At 43.3% G+C, this 21,538-nt stretch overlaps 1 protein-coding gene across 1 annotated transcript in view; it reads right to left on the reverse strand.

The window, feature by feature from the left end:
* Positions 1-9,117: 9,117 nt before the first annotated feature.
* Positions 9,118-21,538, reverse strand: part of ghra (growth hormone receptor a) — a 44,640-nt gene continuing 32,219 nt past the window's right edge. The window contains exons 4-10 of the mRNA XM_079517244.1: positions 21,296-21,468; positions 18,743-18,921; positions 14,054-14,207; positions 13,592-13,679; positions 13,037-13,106; positions 11,399-11,631; positions 9,118-11,313 (exon numbers count right to left, since the gene is read on the reverse strand). Of these exons, the coding sequence (XP_079373370.1) occupies positions 10,551-11,313; positions 11,399-11,631; positions 13,037-13,106; positions 13,592-13,679; positions 14,054-14,207; positions 18,743-18,921; positions 21,296-21,468 (1,660 nt within the window). The 3' untranslated portion in view covers positions 9,118-10,550. The remainder of the gene's footprint in view (positions 11,314-11,398; positions 11,632-13,036; positions 13,107-13,591; positions 13,680-14,053; positions 14,208-18,742; positions 18,922-21,295; positions 21,469-21,538) is intronic.

Raw genomic sequence — 21,538 nt, forward strand, 5'->3', positions numbered from 1 at the left:
GGGGGGGGGGGTGCACTTGCAAAGGCATGTGGTACTGCACTCTGCACGTGTCTGGGGAGTTGAATGCATGTGACCTGGCTAGTTGGATCTCATTCCCCTCAATGTTCAACCCTTTATCATCTATTCTATATGATGCAAATATTTGCATCTGGACTTTGATGTCCAAATATGCTGCACAGACATCACATGGTTTTAGGGTCTGTTAGTGAAGAAAGTAGGCCTATACTTCCAAGCATGAGGTCAGTCCGCTGCCCCCCCAGGTTGGCAGAGGAAGTGTAGCGCCCAGGATTAAATTAGATAATTGACACTGGGTGGAAAAAAGGGGTTGCAAAATCGTGGGATAAAAAAATAGAATAAAAATAAAAGAAAGTACTTCTCCAATTATTTTTAAAGGCATGAAATAACAACAACAATAATAATAATAATAATAATAATAACAATAATAATAATAATAACAATACAATACACTTCATTTTATTTGTAAAGCACCTTTCATGACAACAAATACAGCCAAAAGTGCTGCACATGAAAAGAACAAAAGAAAAATTAACAAAACATTAAAGCAGCATACTTTCCTCTTCCTGCACTATGCTGACATATTTTACCATTGAGCTAATAGAGCTATACCTGCTTCAATCCCCGGGGGATACATTTAATCTTGTGTAATCTTTCAGATCCTGTGTGAAACATGATTTTGACATGATCTAAATATATTTTATTAACACTCATACAGATGAGATTTGACAAGATTACATTTTATTTATTAAAGTTATATAGTGATATTAACATTAAGATAAAAAAAAAACATGATCAAGAACAACAAAAAGTGGCAAGTTCAAGTTATTAAACAATCGACACAAATGGGTGGCTGTGGAATATGTACACCAGATGGCGATCAAGGTATAGTAGATAACTTCCATCAGACTGCCAGCTGGAATAAAGGACTTATGGTTTCAGGTTATGTTTTAAACTAGCTCTGGTCCATAGCTCTAATGCGCGCTCTCTCTCTCTCTCTCTCTCTCTCTCTCTCTCTCTCAAATCACAAGATATTGTTTTTGTTTCAGAATATGCTGTCTTGTCTGGTTGCTTCCAAAGCACATGATGGATGGATGTATAGCCTAGTTGCAACTTGCAACAATGCTTAGTCAACAATAACATTGAGCTCATAAAAACAACATTCATCTTTCCATCTCTCCCTTTCTCTCTCTTGTATACACACACACACACACACACACACTCACTCACACACACACACACACACACACACACACACACACACACACACACACACACACACACACACACACACACACACACACACACACACACACACACACACACACACACACACGTCCTGACTGGACTATCTGGTGAAAAGAGCAAGAAGCTGCTCCACCATTTACTCTCCATTGGAAGATCAGCTTCTTGGGATGGTGAACTATTAGTTCCTCAGCAATTAGCTGCTCTTGGTTGCTCCCAAAGGTTCTTCTGAAGATGACTGAAGAGTCTTTGAGAGTGATTCCCTGGGCAACAGATCAACGTCAAATACATGTGAGTGCCTGCTGCTCTGCTCAGGTACTGGTTTCAACTGGTAGCAATGCTGTATATTTGGCATGCTGAAGAGTGCTTCCTCTTCAATGATTGATTAATTGAAATATGTATTAACGGTTTGCAGAATTACAGTACATTTCAAGCACAACTCAATACAAAGACTGTTAACTGTGAGTGGACGACCAAATAAAGCATTACACTTGTTTACAAGAGGGTCCACCTTGTTCAATTCATCAAAACATTTAGAGACGTACAAATAGACACTTCTATATAGCCAAAGAACAGAACAGGAATCATAAAGGAGGTAAAAGGGAAAAGAAGCATATACAGTGAGGGGAAAAAGGGGTGGGGGTGGGATTCCGAATTTACGGGGGCCAGTTTTGAATTGCAGCCGTCCGTAGGTGCCCTTTGAGAGCGGTTTTGAAGGAGTCAAGGGATTTGCATGTCTTAATGACTGTTGGTAGGGCGTTCCACATTTTTGTGGCATAGGAGCGAAAATAATTTAGTCCCATGTTTGTGCCGAATCTGGGTTGTACATGGTTTGTTGCACTCCCTCTGGTGTTGTGAGTGTGGACTTCGTTAACATTAAGGAAGTATTTAGACAGGTACATGGGTATCTTGGTGGTGTATCGAATCTTGTGGACCAGACCCATTGCAAGATGCTGTACTCGGTCGTCGACCCTAAGCCATTCCAACCTGTCAAAGTGGGCAGGGGTTCGGTGGGTTCGGGGAGTGAGGCCAAGTAGGAGCCCGACCAGTTTGTTTTGAGAGGTCTGGAGCCTTGTTTTGAGGGCCTTTGAGGTGCTGTGGTACCAAGAGGTGCATGCATAGTCGAAGAAACCTTGTACGAGGGCTCCTGTTAAGGTCTTCAAGGTGTTTTTGTTGACCAGTGAGGAGATCTTGTAAAGGAATCTTGTTCTTTGATTGACTTTTTTGATTACGTTGGTGGCCATTTTATCACCGGAAAGATTAGCCTCCAGGATGGAACCTACTGTAGGTAGGTAATTTCATCTTTTCGTGTGATAATGTTGTCACCCACTCTAACCAAGAAGCCATCTGCCTTGCTGAGATTACTATTTGATCCGAAGAGAATGGATTCAGTTTTTCCCAGGTGTAAGGATAGTTTGTTATCAGCGAGCCAGGTGCAGATTCTACCGAGTTCAGAGCTGAGGGTCTTTTCAACCTGCAGTTTGTTCCTGTCCGAGACCAGCAGTGCTGAGTCATCTGCGAACAGGAACAAGTTGCAGTCACAAGCTGATGTCATGTTGTTTACATTAGGAACAGTAAAGGCCCTAGTATGCTTCCTTGTGGAACGCCACAGCTCACTGGGAGGGGGGGGGGGACATTGTTCCGTTCACCTCCACCATCTGTTCTCTCCCATCCAGCATCCAGCTCACTGATGTGCTATATCAAAACCAATTGCTTTTAGCTTGTTAACCAGTATGGAGTGGTTCACGGTGTCAAAAGCCTTTTGGAGGTCCAGCATGACCATGCCGCAGTATTTGCCAGCATCCACCTCGTGTTTGATGTGGTCGCTCGAATAGAGGAGGCATGTGTCAGTGGAGTGGGATGTTCTGAAACCAGATTGGAACTTGTACATTAATTTATTAGTGGCAAGATACTTTTCAACCTGTTCATAGACATCACTTTCGAGATGGAGCTTAGAATAAAAATAGGGCGGTAGTTGCCAGGTTCAAATTTACTCCTTTTCTTGAGCAGGGGGGTTACTTTGGCCAGTTTAAAATCTTGGCGTACCTGTCCCTGTTTGATGGAGAGGTTTACTATGTGGGTGATGATTGGCGCTATGGAAATGGCTGAGTCTCTTGGAGGGAATATTGTCATGGCCAGTGGCCTTGTGGGGATGGAGGGCACTCAGTTTTTTAAGTACCTCCTTTGTAAGTACCTTCATCTTCAGTGCATGACTGACCGAAGCTGAATGTTCCATCATGCTGCATCCACAACAGCACAGCAGCCCATACCAAGGTCTTACATGCACAGTAAAATCAGAATGTTCATTTAACCTCTCAGAGTCCATTTTGTTCACTTAAATGAACACTGAGGATTTACAGTGTGGGCTGTGTGGCCTTAATGTCTCTCTTCCAAACTAGAACTCTCTCTCTCCAGATCTGTGCGTCACATGATCATGAGGGTCTGTGTGTTGTTGTCATTGTGTTTAACATGAACAATTGTGGCTTGCTCTGATACCATGTATACATTTCTTGTCATTTTCAGACGTTTCTGCTTATGTCATGTATACGGCTGAGATTCCTGAGTGTTTTCTGTTAGTTGGGGATGCATAAAGCGCAGTACTCCAAGTCCAGTCACAAGCCCTGATGTTTGCAACTTACAGTCATTGCTAGTTAAGCAGCTATAGTTAAGACATATGTATATATAAAATAAACAATACAAACAGAAATATGAGGGTGGTTTGTTTTTCAGAGAAGTTAAAAGGTGAGTTATCAGCAAGGGGAGCGTCTTACAAGCACATTGATCTACATTACTAGCCTACTTGTAAAATGTTCAGAAAAAGATATTAATGTTTGAATGTCATCTAGGTAAAATGCTGATATCATTATTCTATGACTGTCTTCTCTGGTTTCCTCTGAATTCAAACTGTTCTCCAAATTGACATTTAACCAATTAAGACGTGAGGCCGATTCTACAAAAAGCCTTCTAAATCTGCAGTTCTATAGATTATTCCAAAAGGTTCAAACATAGCAGATGTATAAGCTTGAGCTTGTATGTCTGCTATTTTTGAATAGCCAATGGTAAAATCTAAAATTACATAGATGCTTTCCCGGTTTTGAAGGGTTAATACACTGTATGTGGGTCAGTGGGTGTGTGAACAAATAAACACATTCTGGACTGGAGTGAGTTATCCCAGATGATTGTATACACAGAATCATGTCTATACTTTTACAATCTGAGATTTCCATGTTGCAAGACTTGCAACATATATACACACCAGAAACACAACACAATGCTGCTTATAGGCCAAACTTTTCTTGACGAAAAGCAAAACAAAAACCGAAACCCACTGTTGTGGTGAAGGGAATGCTTACAATAATTTCAACCGTGAAAATGTGTAGTATCATAAACGCCAAACAAGCAAAATTTTAGCAGGAGCGAGGACCTTTAATAAAACTAGCTCCCTGTAGATCTTTTTTGTCTACTGTTGACTTTGGATTGTGGGATTTGTGCTTGTAATGTATTATGCTTTCCTCAATACTCCCTATCGATGCACATATGTTGTATATAGGCCTATTGTATATGACATTCCAATGAAAATATTAAATGCAAAAGGTAAACACACACTGTAAAACCACACTGTAAAACCATTGGAAGTATTTTAGAGGTCGGCAGCTCAACATCATCTCCTCACTCCTCGTGTAATATATCTGAATAGTCTCTCAGGCTGCGTCTCTGAAAAGGTCAACAAGCAACCCGAGGTAATACGTGAGGCCTAGGTGGCGCGCATCTAGTGTGGGCGTAATTGGCCCCAAGATCCAATACAGGCAAGCAGTGACTTATGGGTAATTACCCACAATGTCCTGAGACGAAGAGCTGTGAGTGGCTATCTTTCTGATCCAATCAGCCCCACATGGAGCAGCACACAGTACACAACCTCTGTCTTAATTGTCCGATATGCTTTCCCCCCAATGCCTGGCTGTCTCTGCAGCGCTTTGCCTTCCACTTAGCTCAGAGTAGGAAGAGAGCACACTCACAAACTCACACACACACACACACACATACATGCACACGCGCACGCACGCACGCACGCACGCACGCACGCACGCACGCACGCACGCACGCACGCACGCACACACACACACACACACACACACACACACACACACACACACACACACACAAGCCCTGTTAGGAAGGCCATTTTGTGAGTTATCACCCGGGTATCGGGTATGTATGTATGTCGATGTTGTCCACCGGCCAATAAGGGACCACCATTCTTGATGATGTAACTAAGGTACGTTTGGTGATCGTCTGGGTATTTATTTAACCTTTATTTAACCAGTAAAAACACATTGAGACTGCGTCTCTTTTACAAGTGGGACAGAGTGCATTTCTAGTTAGTTTTGCCATGAGGACTGAACAAAGGTAATACTCAGATGTGATTTAGAAGTAATAGGAGAGGATCGATTGACCAGTGACCACATAACACCAAAAAGATGAAGATATTCCAATTCTCAGATATGAGTCCATTTGTTATGGACTTGGACAGTGTTTCAAATCGTGACCTCTGACATGCACGCACACACACACACACACACACACACACACACACACACACACACACACACACACACACACACACACACACACACACACACAATATGCAATATGCTATAACAGTAGCATATTGTATATTAAGTAAAATATGCTATTACAGTACATGTTTCTGAACCCTATGTAGACAAAGTTTAGTGAAGGGAATTGAAGCATATTGGTATTTTGTTCAATCACTGTGTTGAATTAAAACATAACTGTTTAATGTAATAAGTAATTCACAGAGACTTGATTTAGTCTTCAATAAGCCATTTGAATACTAGTTATTGTACTGTAGATCAGTTATACGTATGTGTAAACAAAATGCTTGCTTGAAATACTTTGTAACATTTATAAGCTCAAAATAATAGCTGCAAACTCCATTATGTTACGCCAAAAATCGGCTTACTTTAGATATGCAAAAACAAATGTGGTAAACAACTATATTGTATGTCTCAAAAAGAGTTTTCCCTGTTCCACTTTCCATCTCCAACCTCTTAAACAAAACATGTCAGAGATTATATTATTTTGTGATGCTACAAATTGCACAACTGCATCACACATTCCAGTTTGCACTCAATTCACAATGACCAATGTACAACTGCAGTGGAACCTTAACAGTGCTTTTATGAATCATCTGATCACCTTCATAAACACAGAGATGCATCAGGGGAATAATCAGTTTAATGGAAACCTGCTGTACTTTTCACATGACAGTATGATATCATATGGTATCATTTATGACAGCTCTGTGACCCGGTAGCAGTCTGTCCTTGGTACGTAAACTCGTATTGATGTAAGCAAGCAGTGGCAAATTCTATCAAGCACAATCGATGAATGACTGGGATCTAGGAGGCAACTGGTATTGGATGCCAGTTACGGTGAGATTAAATAATTTGGCCATGATTTCTGAAATGTGTCACAGTTTCAATTAGATAATTAAGTTAATTTCAGGTAGAATAGGTATTAGTGGCAGCTAATGATTTTTTGACCAAAGTCAATTTTCTGAATGTCTGAATATCTGAAAAGCACATGGGGAATATGAAAAAGAAATAAAGAAATCATCCCTTTAAAAATGAGTTACACTTGTACACAAAACATAAACACTCTCCTGAATGCCCCCCATGGTAAGGCTGAATGCCCCCCATGGTAAGGCTGAATGCCCCCCCATGGTAAGGCTGAATGCCCCCCCATGGTAAGGCTGAATGCCCCCCCATGGTAAGGCTGAATGCCCCCCATGGTAAGGCTGAATGCCCCCCCCATGGTAAGGCTGAATGCCCCCCATGGTAAGGCTGAATGCCCCCCCATGGTAAGGCTGAATGCCCCCCCATGGTAAGGCTGAATGCCCCCCATGGTAAGGCTGAATGCCCCCCATGGTAAGGCTGAATGCCCCCCCCATGGTAAGGCTGAATGCCCCCCCATGGTAAGGCTGAATGCCCCCCCATGGTAAGGCTGAATGCCCCCCATGGTAAGGCTGAATGCCCCCCCATGGTAAGGCTGAATGCCCCCCATGGTAAGGCTGAATGCCCCCCCATGGTAAGGCTGAATGCCCCCCATGGTAAGGCTGAATGCCCCCCATGGTAAGGCTGAATGCCCCCCCATGGTAAGGCTGAATGCCCCCCATGGTAAGGCTGAATGCAAGAACAATACAGGTACTGTACCAAGCAGCAATACATTCTGATTAGTAACATTAATGATATACAAATATATACTCATAATCGTACATCACTAGTAAATATATTAAGACATTTCTGTAACAGCATTGACCAGCTGGTCTCATCGGCATTAGGCAGCAGCGAGAGAGAGAGAGAGAGAGAGAGAGAGAGAGAGAGAGAGAGAGAAAATGACATCAAACTGTATTCACATTGAGAAACCTGTCATTGTACTGTTCCTTTCTTCATCCTTTGAAGATGGAGAAAGCAGGAGTCACAGAGATTGTCTGACACAAAAGACCTATTCAATCTGACTCATCCATCTTCTTATCTCAAGGATGAGTCTCAAAGAGAATTATTCATACTGTATGTCAGGGCCCGTTTGCTTTTGACTCCGAACTCTACGTTGTTTACAGTTAAACAGGTTCATCTTTAGGTTAGTAGATGCAACACAACACATAATACAACACCTTTGATGGGAAACTGTTCCAACCGAAAGAGAGAGATCATTAATAATATTGTGCCACACACAACCTTGCATCACACAATCTGTATTGAAATAGCTTATTTTCTGATGCGTTTGTGCCACAGGCATATCATCACAAGTCCACTTCTGACCAAGACCATCAGCTAAATGCCATAAGAGGACACTCAATTCTTGTGACCATCTCCACCCACCATTAAATTAAATACAATGTCCAAAGGGCATGTTTACACTACAATATACTGTACTGTAGTTGTTAACAGAATAACTCACTAGGAATCATCTATGATCAACTCATACTTCTAAATCTGCACTACAACTACTTATAATACAAAGTCTGACTGAAAATGTGTAAAGACCAGAATTTATACCCAGTGTGGATGTAGGTGGTGGAATTCTTATGTCCCTGTCTCTGTCCTATTATTTATTTGGGAAAATAATGAGGGTAATCATGATACTAGCTCCTGATACGGCATTTTTGTCCATCAGTGTGTGGGGTCAATTGTGCTGTTAGCACAATTGGAAAACATGTGTAGCTATTTCCTTAGTTAAGTTGGGTTTCTTTTCAGCTCATTGCAACTGGTGACATGCAGATTATGTCAGGCGCGACAGGTGAGTGGTACAGTATACACGTAGGCATTTTATATGCATGCCTGTGCGTGTGCGTGCGTGTGTGCGTGTGTATACATAGAAATGTATACTCATCACAGAAAGTGTGAGCTAACTACGTGGTATCATAAGCACAGGCACTGCAAATATTATCTACTGTGAAACAAAAACAAATACGTATCTAATTACACATTCCAGTTATTGACCCTTGGATAACGGGAGCATCTACCGTATAGGCATTTATCTCACTAATTAAGGCTACTCTGTAAAGTGATGAATGCTCTGTACTGTAGGTGTTGATGTGAAGGTGAGACTTCTTCTTCTTTTATGATGCATACCGGTAATTCATCCTGTTTTATCTTATATCATGCCTTGGCAGGGGAAGGAAACAACCCCTCCTCCAAAAACGACCAAGCATGTGCCCTTGAGGAAGGCACTTTATTCATCTATTCCCATAGAGCTGCTCATGTGTAACTATTCCACAATCTCCGAATGCTTTAGAGTCTGGAACTACTCCTCCCGAAATCCGAGCAAGGAAGCTAGCATTTCCGTTCACAAACATATTTTAAAATATCTTTACATTTATTTTTTTTAATATCCATTTCTGCAAAGCAGCAAGCTATATATGTTTAGATGATTTCGATTCATATTAGGATAAATGTGCACGACTGTAAAGACGAAGCAGAAGTGGGGAGGAGGCTTCACTTCCGCTTTATCGCTTGCTCATGATCAGAGCTTCCGTGTTCCAGACTTTATGACGGAAGCATTTGAAAATTGCAGGAGGCAACAGTCTGGCCATGCTTGACTACTCAGTGTCCAACAAGGCTTTGAGCAGCTCAAAAGGTGTGTGTGTGTGTGTGTGTGTGTTTGTGTGTGTGTGTGTGTGTGTGTGTGTGTGTGTGTGTGTGTGTGTGTGTGTGTATGTGTGTGTGTGTGTGTGTGTGTGTGTGTGCGTGCGTGTGTGCGTGCGTGCGTGTGTAACCCCTTCTTGTCACAAAGCTGCCGGGTGCAGCCTCGCTGTAAATAATGTATTCTTAAACAGATTCCATGGTTGCAAAAAAGAAAAAGGAAATGAATACATTTTGAGTGATATCTGACATTATAAAAATATATCTCTGGTCCTGTCCAATATCCCATGTCGTGGCAATTGTTTTGAGTGACAAAATAAAGTATACCTCTTTCTAATTATTGGTTGAGAGAAGACAAGTCCTACAAGACAGCCATGCCGGTGACAGGCAACAATGTTAACGATGGATTATCATACTGTAGGTGTCATATGATTTGAAGATCAAAAGGACCAATGTGCTTGTCCTCTCCCTCCCCTGTCCCGAGCTGTACATCAACATCTGCGTAAGATTAAGACTTTAACAAGAAGCAGTTATGTTACAAATTTGTTACAGTCAAAACTGATTTCATGGCTCAGTTCTAAATGAAGTGCGCCAAAGACAGAATAACATCTATAGCAGATTTAGTACTGGGCTGCGTTTACACTCCTTACAATCATAATCTCAGCTTATTATCTGTTAACATGTGGCACATACAGCATATGTATACAAAGAGAGCAATCTTTTGAGTTTTTGAGTTGTGTATTTTTTGGGCTGTCTATTATTTGGATGACATGATATACCTCCAGATAAGTCCAGTCTAATAGGTTGATTGCTCAACATAAAATATTCACAAATTCCATAATTAGCTGTTAAGCAGCCACGCTTCATCTCAGCTTCTAGTTGCAACAATAGTCTTATCAACAACATACTGCAGCTACTAAGCATTTGAAGCTTCCCTTTCATCAGCCTCTGGTAACAAACACTTGTGCAGTCTCATTCATGCTGTACAGTGAGTTATTTTTTGTTTCCAGCAGGAATCTGTTACAAAGCAGTCCATCTGTGACTTTAAGGGAATTCCTGGTGCATCAATGTCACACCCAAAGGTCACACCCAAAGGCCAAAGGTCTGGGATTTGTAGTCTTTTCAGGGTGAGAGGTTGCCCAGGAACTCTGGGGATATGTACCCTATGGGCATGGCCGGTAGGGGCTTGAGTGGATGCTGTGGGATGCAGCGAGGGGGAGACTGCGGGGAGGGTGGGTTGAGGAGCAGGCTGTGCTGGCAGTCCACCTCTTGTACCACTGTGTAGTCTGAGACAGGGGGAAGGAATGGGCTTTCGGGGGATCCGGGAAGGATATAGGGGGACTGATATTCCCCCAGTATGGCTGGTGGTTGGGGTTTGGTCTCCATGGGCTGGGGGGGCATAGTCTGGTACCCCTCACAGGACACAGGAGCACCAGGGTGGGTGCTGATCTGCCAAGCAGTTCCCTCTGTGGTGTAGCCACCACTATCAGGATCCATCACCAGGAGCTGAAACTGGGGCTCTTTCGGCCTCCCGTCGTTCACCTTTTCTCCCTCCTCATCTCCTTCCTTCTTGCTTTCCTTCTTTTTTCTCTCCTCCTCTGTGGCGGGAACGGTCTCCTGGGCTCTGAGTTGTTGGCCAGGCGACAGCACCACCCCTCCAGACGGGGTCACGTCACGGACCTGGGCGTAGAAGTCTGTGTTGACCCATGTCTGAGGCTCTCTGGGCTGGCTTTGGGTGGCACTCCCACTTGAAACATCCAAGGGGGCTTCACCACCCTCGGGCTGGCCAGGGAGCAGGGTTGCCATCATGAGGCTCATGAGCCTCTCCTGATCGGGAATGTCTGGGCCATAACAGCTGGCCCGGCACAAGTCGTCATCAGGGAAGCTGAGAGTGATGGAAAAAACATACTTATTACTGTGTACCAAGACAAAACCAACATCAATGAGAAGAAAGTCCAGGCCATTTGTACCTGAGCGAATGGGAGCAGCCTAGGTGGTGGTGGCTGGTGGGTTGGGATAGGGCCAGCAGCCTCTGGGTGTCAGAAGCCTGGTTGTCTCCCTTCTCCCCAGGGACGGTGTCCTCAAAACCCACCTCGATGAACTCCACCCATGGCTCATCCTGGTAGAAATCTGCAGCGTAGGAGGGCAACCCACCCATACCTCCACCACTGAGGAATACATCCAGCTCGTCCAGCTTTCCCTTCTACAATGAGGTGAATTAGTGAAATGCAATCAGGAAAAACAATTGAAAGACGGGTCCTTTCCCCTTCTCCATTATTTAAGCCATTTACACCTGAGGTCGATTCTACAAAATGTCTTCTAAACCAGGGGTTCTCAACGTTGGCTGGGGACCCCCGAAAATGCTTTGGCCATGTCTTGCGACCCCCGCCACGCCCCCCTCCCCACCCCCAATACAAATTGGCCGCTACAATTATCTTAATAATATGAAAATACATCATACATACTGTAAATACTGAAACCAGATATAATCATTAAGGAAAGTTTATGCATACACTATGTGTACTATGTAAACTCTAAATTTCCATTTTTCAGCCATTCAGTTGCAATATATATATATATATATATATATTTCTTTCTTTTTTTTGGGGGGGGGGGATCATTTCGGGACCCCCGAAATTAGATCTACTATTCTTCAATAGCTAAAGCATAACATAATGCTTAAAACACCAAAAGGGGTTCCTGTCCTTAATGGGTTAAAGGACAAGGCAGCTCCATTGCCACTAAACGATATCTTCCGGCTGCCCTTGCCGCTAAAACTTGAGGCGACTGCCTACTGCGGGTGGAGGTGTGTTTTAGGGGAGTGGCATTGCAAACACGCAATCGAACCCAGACACTCTAGCTCACCTAATCCATGTACGGCCAGCTTCATAGGCATACACTTGGACACAGGTTAATTAATTCATATCGCGCCCACTATATTCTCTTGATGATGAGTTTCTTTGAAGTGCAGGGGTTCATATTGTTGTGAAAAAAGAACTAGGCAGGGCGTTAAATACATCCCACATCACTTGTCAACAGCACACTCAGAACACAATAGTAGAAAGGGACCCACTTCATCGCTTATTATGCCTCAAGGGTGCTTGTGGCATTGTTTATCTCAATAAATAAGAGATGGTATCTGTTTTTAATTAACCGTAGTGCCCCTCGGTGCATGTCATAATAGGCAAACATTCTGCGAAAATTGGAAATCTACAGCTCCACAGATAGCAGATCTATAGATCTAGAGAAATATTTGGTTGCAGAGGGGGAAAAAAGGAGCGGATCAAGTATAGATCCATAGAGGGGGGGGGGGGGGGGGGCCTTGTCAACCAAGTATTTCGAGTTTAATTGGTTAAGCCAAGTCAACTCATCTTAACAATGGAAATTTCCACATGTGAATTATTGACATCACAATGGCTCTTTGTTTTATATCAGGATATCGGTTGTACATTATTCATTTCTAAGACTTTAATGTTTTAGTTGTTCAATCGACATAAATTTGATTGTCTCATAGTCATAGTCTTGTTTCGATGCTTGTTTCATTGGAGTAAAACATACACTGATGTGTGTGACATGACATCAGATGACTTGCACACTAAAACACTCACCTTTAGGAGATCAGGGTCTATGCCTTTAATTTTGGGAGCAGGAATAGGTGGCAACAGAATCACCATTAATCTATGAGAGGAATGATAATCACATCAGTTTACAGATACAGCATTTATACAGTGTGTGTGTGTGTGTGTGTGTGTGTGTGTGTGTGTGTGTGTGTGTGTGTGTGTGTGTGTGCGTGCGTGCGTGCGTGCGTGCGTGCGTGCGTGCGTGCGTGCGTGCGTGCGTGCGTGCGTGCGTGCGTGCAAGTGTAAGGCAAAGCAGCTTGCAACATACTGTTCAATCTCCTCCATTATAGGCAGTCGATCGATCGATTTGTTGGAGAAGGTGCTTTCTTTACCCATGATTTTTCCAATAGTGACCAATACTGTGAATACGTTTATGTGCATGTGTTGCTTACAGTATATTCTGTACATTTAGGGCTTGTTTGGATTCAATCACCGAGACACATGTTGTTTCGGGTGTGTGGGACATCAGAAGCAACTGAAAAATATTTGTGCCCTTGATAATGTATTTTATAAATGTGGACTAAAATACAGAAATCTTCTCACCTGTGCTGTTGAGAGAAGGCAATCAGCATTATGAGGATGACCATGCAGACAAGGCCAAAGATGAGAACCAGTGTGAAATGAAATGACTCTATAGAAGAACATTAAACATAACCCAGTATCACCATTAATCATCATCATCAGCATTGCATTATTACATTTTCTTTTGCATAAAGCACAAGATTTACAGTTAGCGTCCCTATTAAGGGGCAAACATTCAGTGAGCTTTGTAGATTGGCTATTTTCGATGAAGAGATTTGGTGAAGAGGGTAAAAAAGAAGGGGGCCAAGTATAGACCCCTGGGGGACTCCAGTCAATGAATTATATAGGGTTTAAATGGTCAAGAAACAACTTTCAGTCTCACTAAAACAGGAGGAGCCAGCTCAGTCATCTTTGCTCAATATGCAGTACACTCACAACACACAATAACACTTCGTAATCACGTGACCAATCCAGACTTCTTACTTGACATGGGAACATCGGGCACATAAAATATAATGGGTTCACAAAAGTTTCCAAATTTGTTGAAGGTCTGCATCCTGGACCGAACGTGGACCTCATATTCCTCCCCGATTTGCAAGCCATAGATGGTCTTCTCGGTATTGCTCTGCACCTTCATCTGAAAGAGAGAGAGAGAGAGAGAGAGGGAGAGAGAGAGAGAGAGAATGAGATAGTAAAAAGGATAGACACACAAAGCAGAAATGGTTTATGGCGAGAATAACTGAATTATTTGCAGTGAGATGAAGACTGTTGCCTGTCACCCACTACCTGTACACCTGCACCCACTACAATGACAATTTTATGTTCACATGTGTCTGGGTGGCGCAGGGGTAAAGTTCCTGCCCACCACCATGGAGACTATAGGGTTTGAATCTTCCACAGTGGAGGGCCGGCCGGGTGCTCCAACAAATCCAAATGGCTGTGTTTGTGGCTGGGAAGCCGGTTGGGGAGGGTGTTCTCTGTCACTGCACTAGTAGCCTCGGAAACCCAGACGATATTATTTCCAGGGAGAAAAGAAAAAGTCTGGGGCCGAGTCCACTTCAATTCGGCATACAGTAGCGCAAACGTCAATCACTCTCTGCTGATTTCTGATCGTCTGCACCTTTGTTAAATTGACGCACACACATACAGTACACACACACTCCTCTCTCTCTGTCGCTCTAATTAATTAATAACTAACTTGGGAGAAGAATGAAAAATATATAAAACAGAAATAATAATTATATATTTCTATTCATGAACAAGAAATAGTTGGGGTGACTGTAGCTAGGGTAACTCTAAGTGTACACTACTACAACTGTAGTGTAACTAGAATTTCGCCCTTCGGGTGGCTCAACTGTACTTTGCGTTGCGGCAGCAAGGAAATTGCGGGATTTGACGGCCTCCACTTCATGTTTTCCCTTCACATGTAGTAGCGGATAGGGTAAATAGTTTGTGTACTGTAGTGAGGCTCGTAATAGAAGCGCCCCCCCGCCTCATGGTCTCCGACTGTCGGACACAGCGGAGAGAAAGAGAAAAGGTTGGATAACGTGTTTTTTCATTGAAGACGTGCTGGTCTTTGCCGTGTCATAGTCACACACTTCTTACCTGAGCCGGCGACAATCACAACCAAACTATCCCACTGTTTCCACACTGTGACTGCACACATGTGACATTCTGTTTGGGACTTGCCCACTGTACTCTTTCGTTCGTGTGATTCCATTCCAAATCGCTGTGTAGTGTGTGTGTGTGTGTGTGTGTGTGTGTGTGTGTGTGTGTGTGTGTGTGTGTGTGTGTGTGTGTGTGGAGTGGAGTGTGCTATTTGTTCACATACTATATGTTAGATGTCATTTAGAGATAGGTATAGGGTTAGCTTTTGCTACAGTTAATAACATGATAACATGTTATTTAGCTGGTGTCCTATAGCTACTTAGTATTGTAACACTTACATTTTATTTTTTGTACTCTGTAACCTTGACCATTTACCTTAATGTTTGTTGACTAGGGTACATGCCACTTAATTCTCCAACCACTTACCCACATTTTAAGTTACTGTATAATTGTGTTGCTAAATAGCTCAATTGTAAACTGCCCCTTTACAAAAAGGCCTTTCAAACACACTTGAAGATATGCTACAGTATTTTGGGGCTAGAAGACAGTTGTTCCTGTTCGCAGATGACTCAGCACTGCTGGTCTCGGACAGGAACAAACTGCAGGTTGAAAAGGCCCTCAGCTCTGAACTCGGTAGAATCTGCACCTGGCTCGCTGATAACAAACTATCTTTACACCTGGGAAAAACTGAATCGATTCTCTTTGGATCAAATAGTAATCTGAGCAAGGCTGATGGCTTCTTGTTTAGAGTGGGTGACAATATTATCACAAGAAAAGATTAAATGACCTACATATGGGTTAAATCCTGGATGCAAATCTTTCCACTGATAAAATGGCCACCAACTTAATCCAAAAAGTCAACCAAAGAACAAGATTCCTATACAGGATCTCCTCACTGGTCAACAAAAACACCTTGAAGACCCAGGAGCCCTCGTACAAGGTTTCTTCGACTATGCATGCACCTTTAGGGTTGACGAGTACAGCATCTTGCAATGGGTCTGGTCCAGAAAATGTGCTACTCCACCAAGATACCCATGTACCTGTCTAAAATACTTCCTTAATGTCAACGAAGTCCACACCCACAACACCAGATGAAGTTCAACAAACCATATACAACCCAGATTCGGCACAAACAAGGGACTAAATTAATTCCGCTCCTATGCCACCAAAATGTAGAACGCCCTACCAACAGTCATTAAGACATGCAAATCCCTTGACTCCTTCAAAACCGCTCTCAAAGGGCACCATACGGACGGCGGCAATTCGAAACTGGCCCCCGTAAAATCTGAATCCCCCCCAACCCTTTTCCCACTCACTGTATTTTCCTTTATTTACGTCCTTTTATGATGATGTCCTGTTTTTGGTTATATATTAATGTCAGTCTATACATGTTCTGATGAATTGAAAAGGGTGGACCCTATTGTAAACAAGTATGGTGTATGGTGTCGTCCACAGTTAACAGTTTTTGTATTGAGTTGTGCTTGAAATGTACTGTAATTCTGCAAATCCGTGACCTCTGACCCCGTAAACCTTCCTTCTCCTTCATTGAAGCTGTTCCCCAGAGGGACCGGTTCCTGCTTCCGCTCCAGGCCCAACAAAGCCGCACTGACTATTAGCTGCTGGGAAATGTGTCACGCTAAGGAGTCCTGGCTGTTGTGTGCTGTGTGTGCTGTGCTGTGTGTGTTGTGTGTGTGTGTGTGTGCTGTGTGTGTGTGTGTGTGTGTGTGTGTGTGTGTGTGTGTGTGTGTGTGTGTGTGTGTGTGTGTGTGTGTGTGTGTGTGTGTGTGTGTGCACATGCGCGCGTGTGCGTGTGTGTGTGTGGAGGGGGTGGTCTATGTGTCCTCAGGACGGGAGTGTAGGGGGAGGGGAGATGAAACGAGAAACTGTGCCTCTGTGACCACACCTACGTGTGTTTGTCCATGTAAACATGTGTGTGACTGCATTCCTCTGTGCATGCGTCAATTTGCCTATCGAGAGAACAGGGGCACTGATGACGCCATCTCCTCCGCCCTACACTGTGCACTCACTCACCTGGACAAGAGCAACACTCACGTACGGATGCTGTTTATCGACTTCAGTTCGGCATTCAATACTATCATCCCATCCAAACTCATCACTAAGCTTGGTGACCTTGTGGCAACCAAGGACCTGGACATCACTCCCTCCATCTGCAACTGGATCCTCGACTTCCTCACGGACAGGCCCCAGTCTGTTAGGATAGGCAACCTCACCTCCTCCACCCTAACCCTGAGCACTGGTGTCCCACAAGGCTGTGTGCTGAGCCCCCTTCTCTACTCCCTCTTCACCCACGACTGCACCCCTATGCACGGCACCAATACCATCATCAAGTTCGCTGATGACACAACGGTGGTGGGTCTCATCAAAAACAACGATGAGACGGCCTACAGGGAGGAGATCCAGCATCTGGCGTCGTGGTGTGCTGATAACAACCTGGCGTTGAACACCAAGAAGACCAAGGAGCTCATAGTGGACTTCAGGAGGACTAGGGCTGTCACTCACGCTCCCATTCAGATCAACGGAGCAGAGGTCGAACGGGTCCCCAATTTTAAATTCCTGGGGGTCCACATCTCTGAGGACCTCTCCTGGACCCTCAACACTGCGTCTCTGGTCAAAAAGGCCCACCAGCGTCTCTTCTTCTTGAGGAGACTGAGGAAAGCACACCTATCTCCGCAGATACTGGGGAATTTCTATCGCTGTGCCATCGAGAGCATACTCACGTACTGCACCACGGTCTGGTACGGAAACTGTACAGCCTCTGACCGGAAGGCACTGCAGAGGGTGGTGAAAACTGCCCAACGCATCACCGGAACATCTCTCCCTGTCATTAAGTCCATCTATGACAGACGGTGCCTGAGGAAGGCTCATAGCATCATAAAAGACCCCTCTCACCCCAACCACAGTCTGTTTGCCCTCCTCCCCTCTGGGAGACGTTATAGGAACCTTGGTTCCAAGTCCAGCAGACTTAGGAACAGCTTCTTCCCCTCCACTGTCATCTACCTAAACTCCTCATCCACTCATCTCCCCCCTCCAGTGTCAGCCCCCAACCCATCCACCATCCCTGTCGTATCCGAGACTCTGGACTCATCCTAGTCTTGCACTATGTGGATTCGTGTGATATGGCCACTGGACTTGTGGAATATGGTCTCTGGACCTTAGTTTAGCACTTTGTGCATTGGGCCACGTGCAAAAGGGCTACGTGCAATATGGACAGATCATGTTTTTCTTCTCTTCCTCTCATATCCTTATTTATTTATTTATTTAAATGACTACTGCTCAGCCCATTACTGTTACTACTGTACTACTGTAATTAATGTATCCTCCTCTTTACTGACATGTTTGCACTATTGGTGAGATGCGAAAATACTTTTCGCTGTGCTGTACTTGTACTGTACATTGACAATAAATTGAATCTCATCTCATCTCATGCGTTCCTATGAAGTGTAGTGTAGTGTCCTGGAAGTGGAGAGAGAGAGAGAGAGAGAGAGAGAGAGAGAGTCATAAACACAGAGAGAGAGAGAGAGAGAGAGAGAGAGAGAGACTCACTATTTCCCAGTTCGAGCTGTTTATCTTCTTGTACTGGACCTCGTATACCAGACGCATCCACCCAGTGGAGACATCTGCTGAGGGCGGTGGATCCCAGACGATCATGATGTCATAGTGCAGACCTGAGGGACTCACATCCATCAGCGTCCAGTTGAGAGCCACGGGGGGATCTGGATGCACTGCAAAGGAACAACAAATCATATGACTTTATGGTTGATCTAATAGTTGAATGCTTAACAAGGACATGTCCCAGTGGTCTATGTCCACTTGCAAAGCTTGCATAGTATTAACGATCTCTGTCTATGTGCTCCTGTCTCTATCTTTTCTCTCACAATAATTGATCTTGAGGGCTTTCAAAATGTTTTTCTGTGACGTGCACAACTACATGGGTTGCAGCCTTCTGGTCAAATTGTCCCTTTTGTCATTATTGGACAGTATCTGGTTAAATCATCGACAAAATAATCAATTACATTTATTTTACAATTGAAAATGTGCTATATTCCTTTTTGTAATTTTACAGTTTTCCCTATTCATACAGTAGTGTCCTTGTTCATACTTTGTATATTTATGTATATACCGTATACATTATTATATTTTATATATTATTATTATTTTTATATAATTCCTCCTATATTTTACGGTGGCCCAACAGTGTAGAACAAAATATTCTAGTGGATATCTATAAAAACATACTGGTAGTCATTACCTTTGCACATGGTGGGCTGCTTTTTGAAAACACAGTGATGCATGAACATAATGAGCATTGATTATATTTCTTTCCGACATTCACAGATGACCTACTGTATCTCTCATTCCACAGCGGTAGCTGCACTGATAAAGACGCCTGCTCCCGATATCTCAACATTTCATCATGAAAATAACCATGGCCAGAAATTACACATGTGACACTTGCTGTGATGCAGTGTGTGACATTTGCTGAGTCTGGCAGAGCTGATATGCAGCAGCATTTTCAGATTCTGCAAAATGCTATCACAAACTACGGTGGGGGGTATAATTAGCCCCTTTTTTTGGAGCAATGTTTCACCACTGAGGATCCAAGTCATGAAAACACCTGTTAGTCAGTCAGTGGTGGATAAATCATATATAGTGCTGTATATAATCTAGTAAATACTCAAGAATTCAAAAGTACAATTACATTTTCTTGTTGATATCATTGCATTGCTCACATTACAGGCTCACGTGTTGCAGTGCGACAAGTTGTGAGCTTGTAGATCAGCTATTTTCACTCTATATGAAATAGAGCTAATTCAAAATATATTTGTACGTTTGGGTCCCAAGAGTCCCTTCCTAGAAATGTAGTGGAGTCAAAAGTACAATATTTCAATTTGAAGTGGAGTGAAATCAAGTGTAAAGTTCGCCCCAATACCTCAATGAGTCCCATTGTTCGTGGACTATACCAGAGGCAAACAATGTGTAGGGTGTAAAACGTGTAGGGTGTAAAACAGCGTTCAGTTGTGCAGTTTTGTAGCAAAAGTTTGCCACGTCTAACGTGGAGAAGCCCTTTATTTGTACAATTTGTGGAAAAGCTTAAACTGTTTTCTACGATTTCACCCACTCTCTTACTTGTAAAACCGTGATGTGACAATAAAGTTGATTCTGATTGAGATTATAATATCTTGCAAACAGCAGAAGTTTGCTGGGCCATTAATAGGAATAAAAGGCGAGAACCCAGAAGTGGCTTAAGTTCCAGCAAACGAAACAAGCCCACTGGTATCAGACGGCTGTGGACAGTTCCAGTGACATCACCAATGGGGAATCCAAGCTAATAGAAACGGCAGGATTTCTATTCCTGAAAAATTAGCATGCTATAATGGAAGCCATTGTTAAAGGAGAATTCCATACTAGAAGGCTTTCTTGTAGTTGTTACGTCCCCACCAAAGAGGTCCAGGTGTTATTTTGTGCAAAAGTGCATTATTGGCTATTTCCCTTACCATACCTTAATGAATTGAATGGGGCTATGGGGTGTTGTGCTAATTCGCTTATTTCCATCGCTCAAAAATCAATTTCTTTTGTATATATCCTCTCTTCATAATGTAAATAGTATCCCAAGCGGCACACTTTATTTCGATGGAAATAAGCGAATTAGCACAAAAACCCAACCCCCATTGAGGGCTTATATTAGGGGAAATAGCCACTAATGCACTTTTGCACAAAATCACACCTGGACCTCTTTGTTGGGGACAATAAAAAAAAATAAAGGTAAGAAAGCCTTCTAGCATGGAATTCTCCTTTAATCTAAATAAAAAACATTGAAATCTTGTTGAAAAAAACTAATGGAGTTGGAACAACAGATGTTCGGGAGGCGGAGGAACACACCTTGACCCTGCCCTTCACGTCACTCTCTGCCCTCCATGCCAATCTACCTGACCCTATTCATACCCGCCCAAAACCACCCAGAATCCTCTATGCTTTTCATATCCCTCCTCCACCCCTGTCTCCACCTCAGCCACATCTCCTACCACTGCTTTTTTTCCTCACTGGCTGCCATAGCTGTGACAATGTATAAAATGAGCCTTAAGCTGGGTTACTAACCGATGCTCTCCACAGTGAAACAGTCATCATCACTGAAATATGTGACATTGTCTCTGGTGCGTAGCTGCACACAGTACGTTTTCCAGATGATCGTGTGGTTCCTGTCAAAGAAACACTCGTTCTCTGATATATACTTCGGACACTCCTGCCATTCAATGATGAGGGGGCGGGGGCTGAGAAAACAGAAAAGGAAAGGAGAGATGCTTTGTTTACCACTTGTGAATTGAGTGTGTATGTCATTCG

This window comes from Electrona antarctica, assembly GCF_951216825.1.
Source record: "Electrona antarctica genome assembly, chromosome: 12".
Taxonomy (NCBI): domain Eukaryota; kingdom Metazoa; phylum Chordata; class Actinopteri; order Myctophiformes; family Myctophidae; genus Electrona; species Electrona antarctica.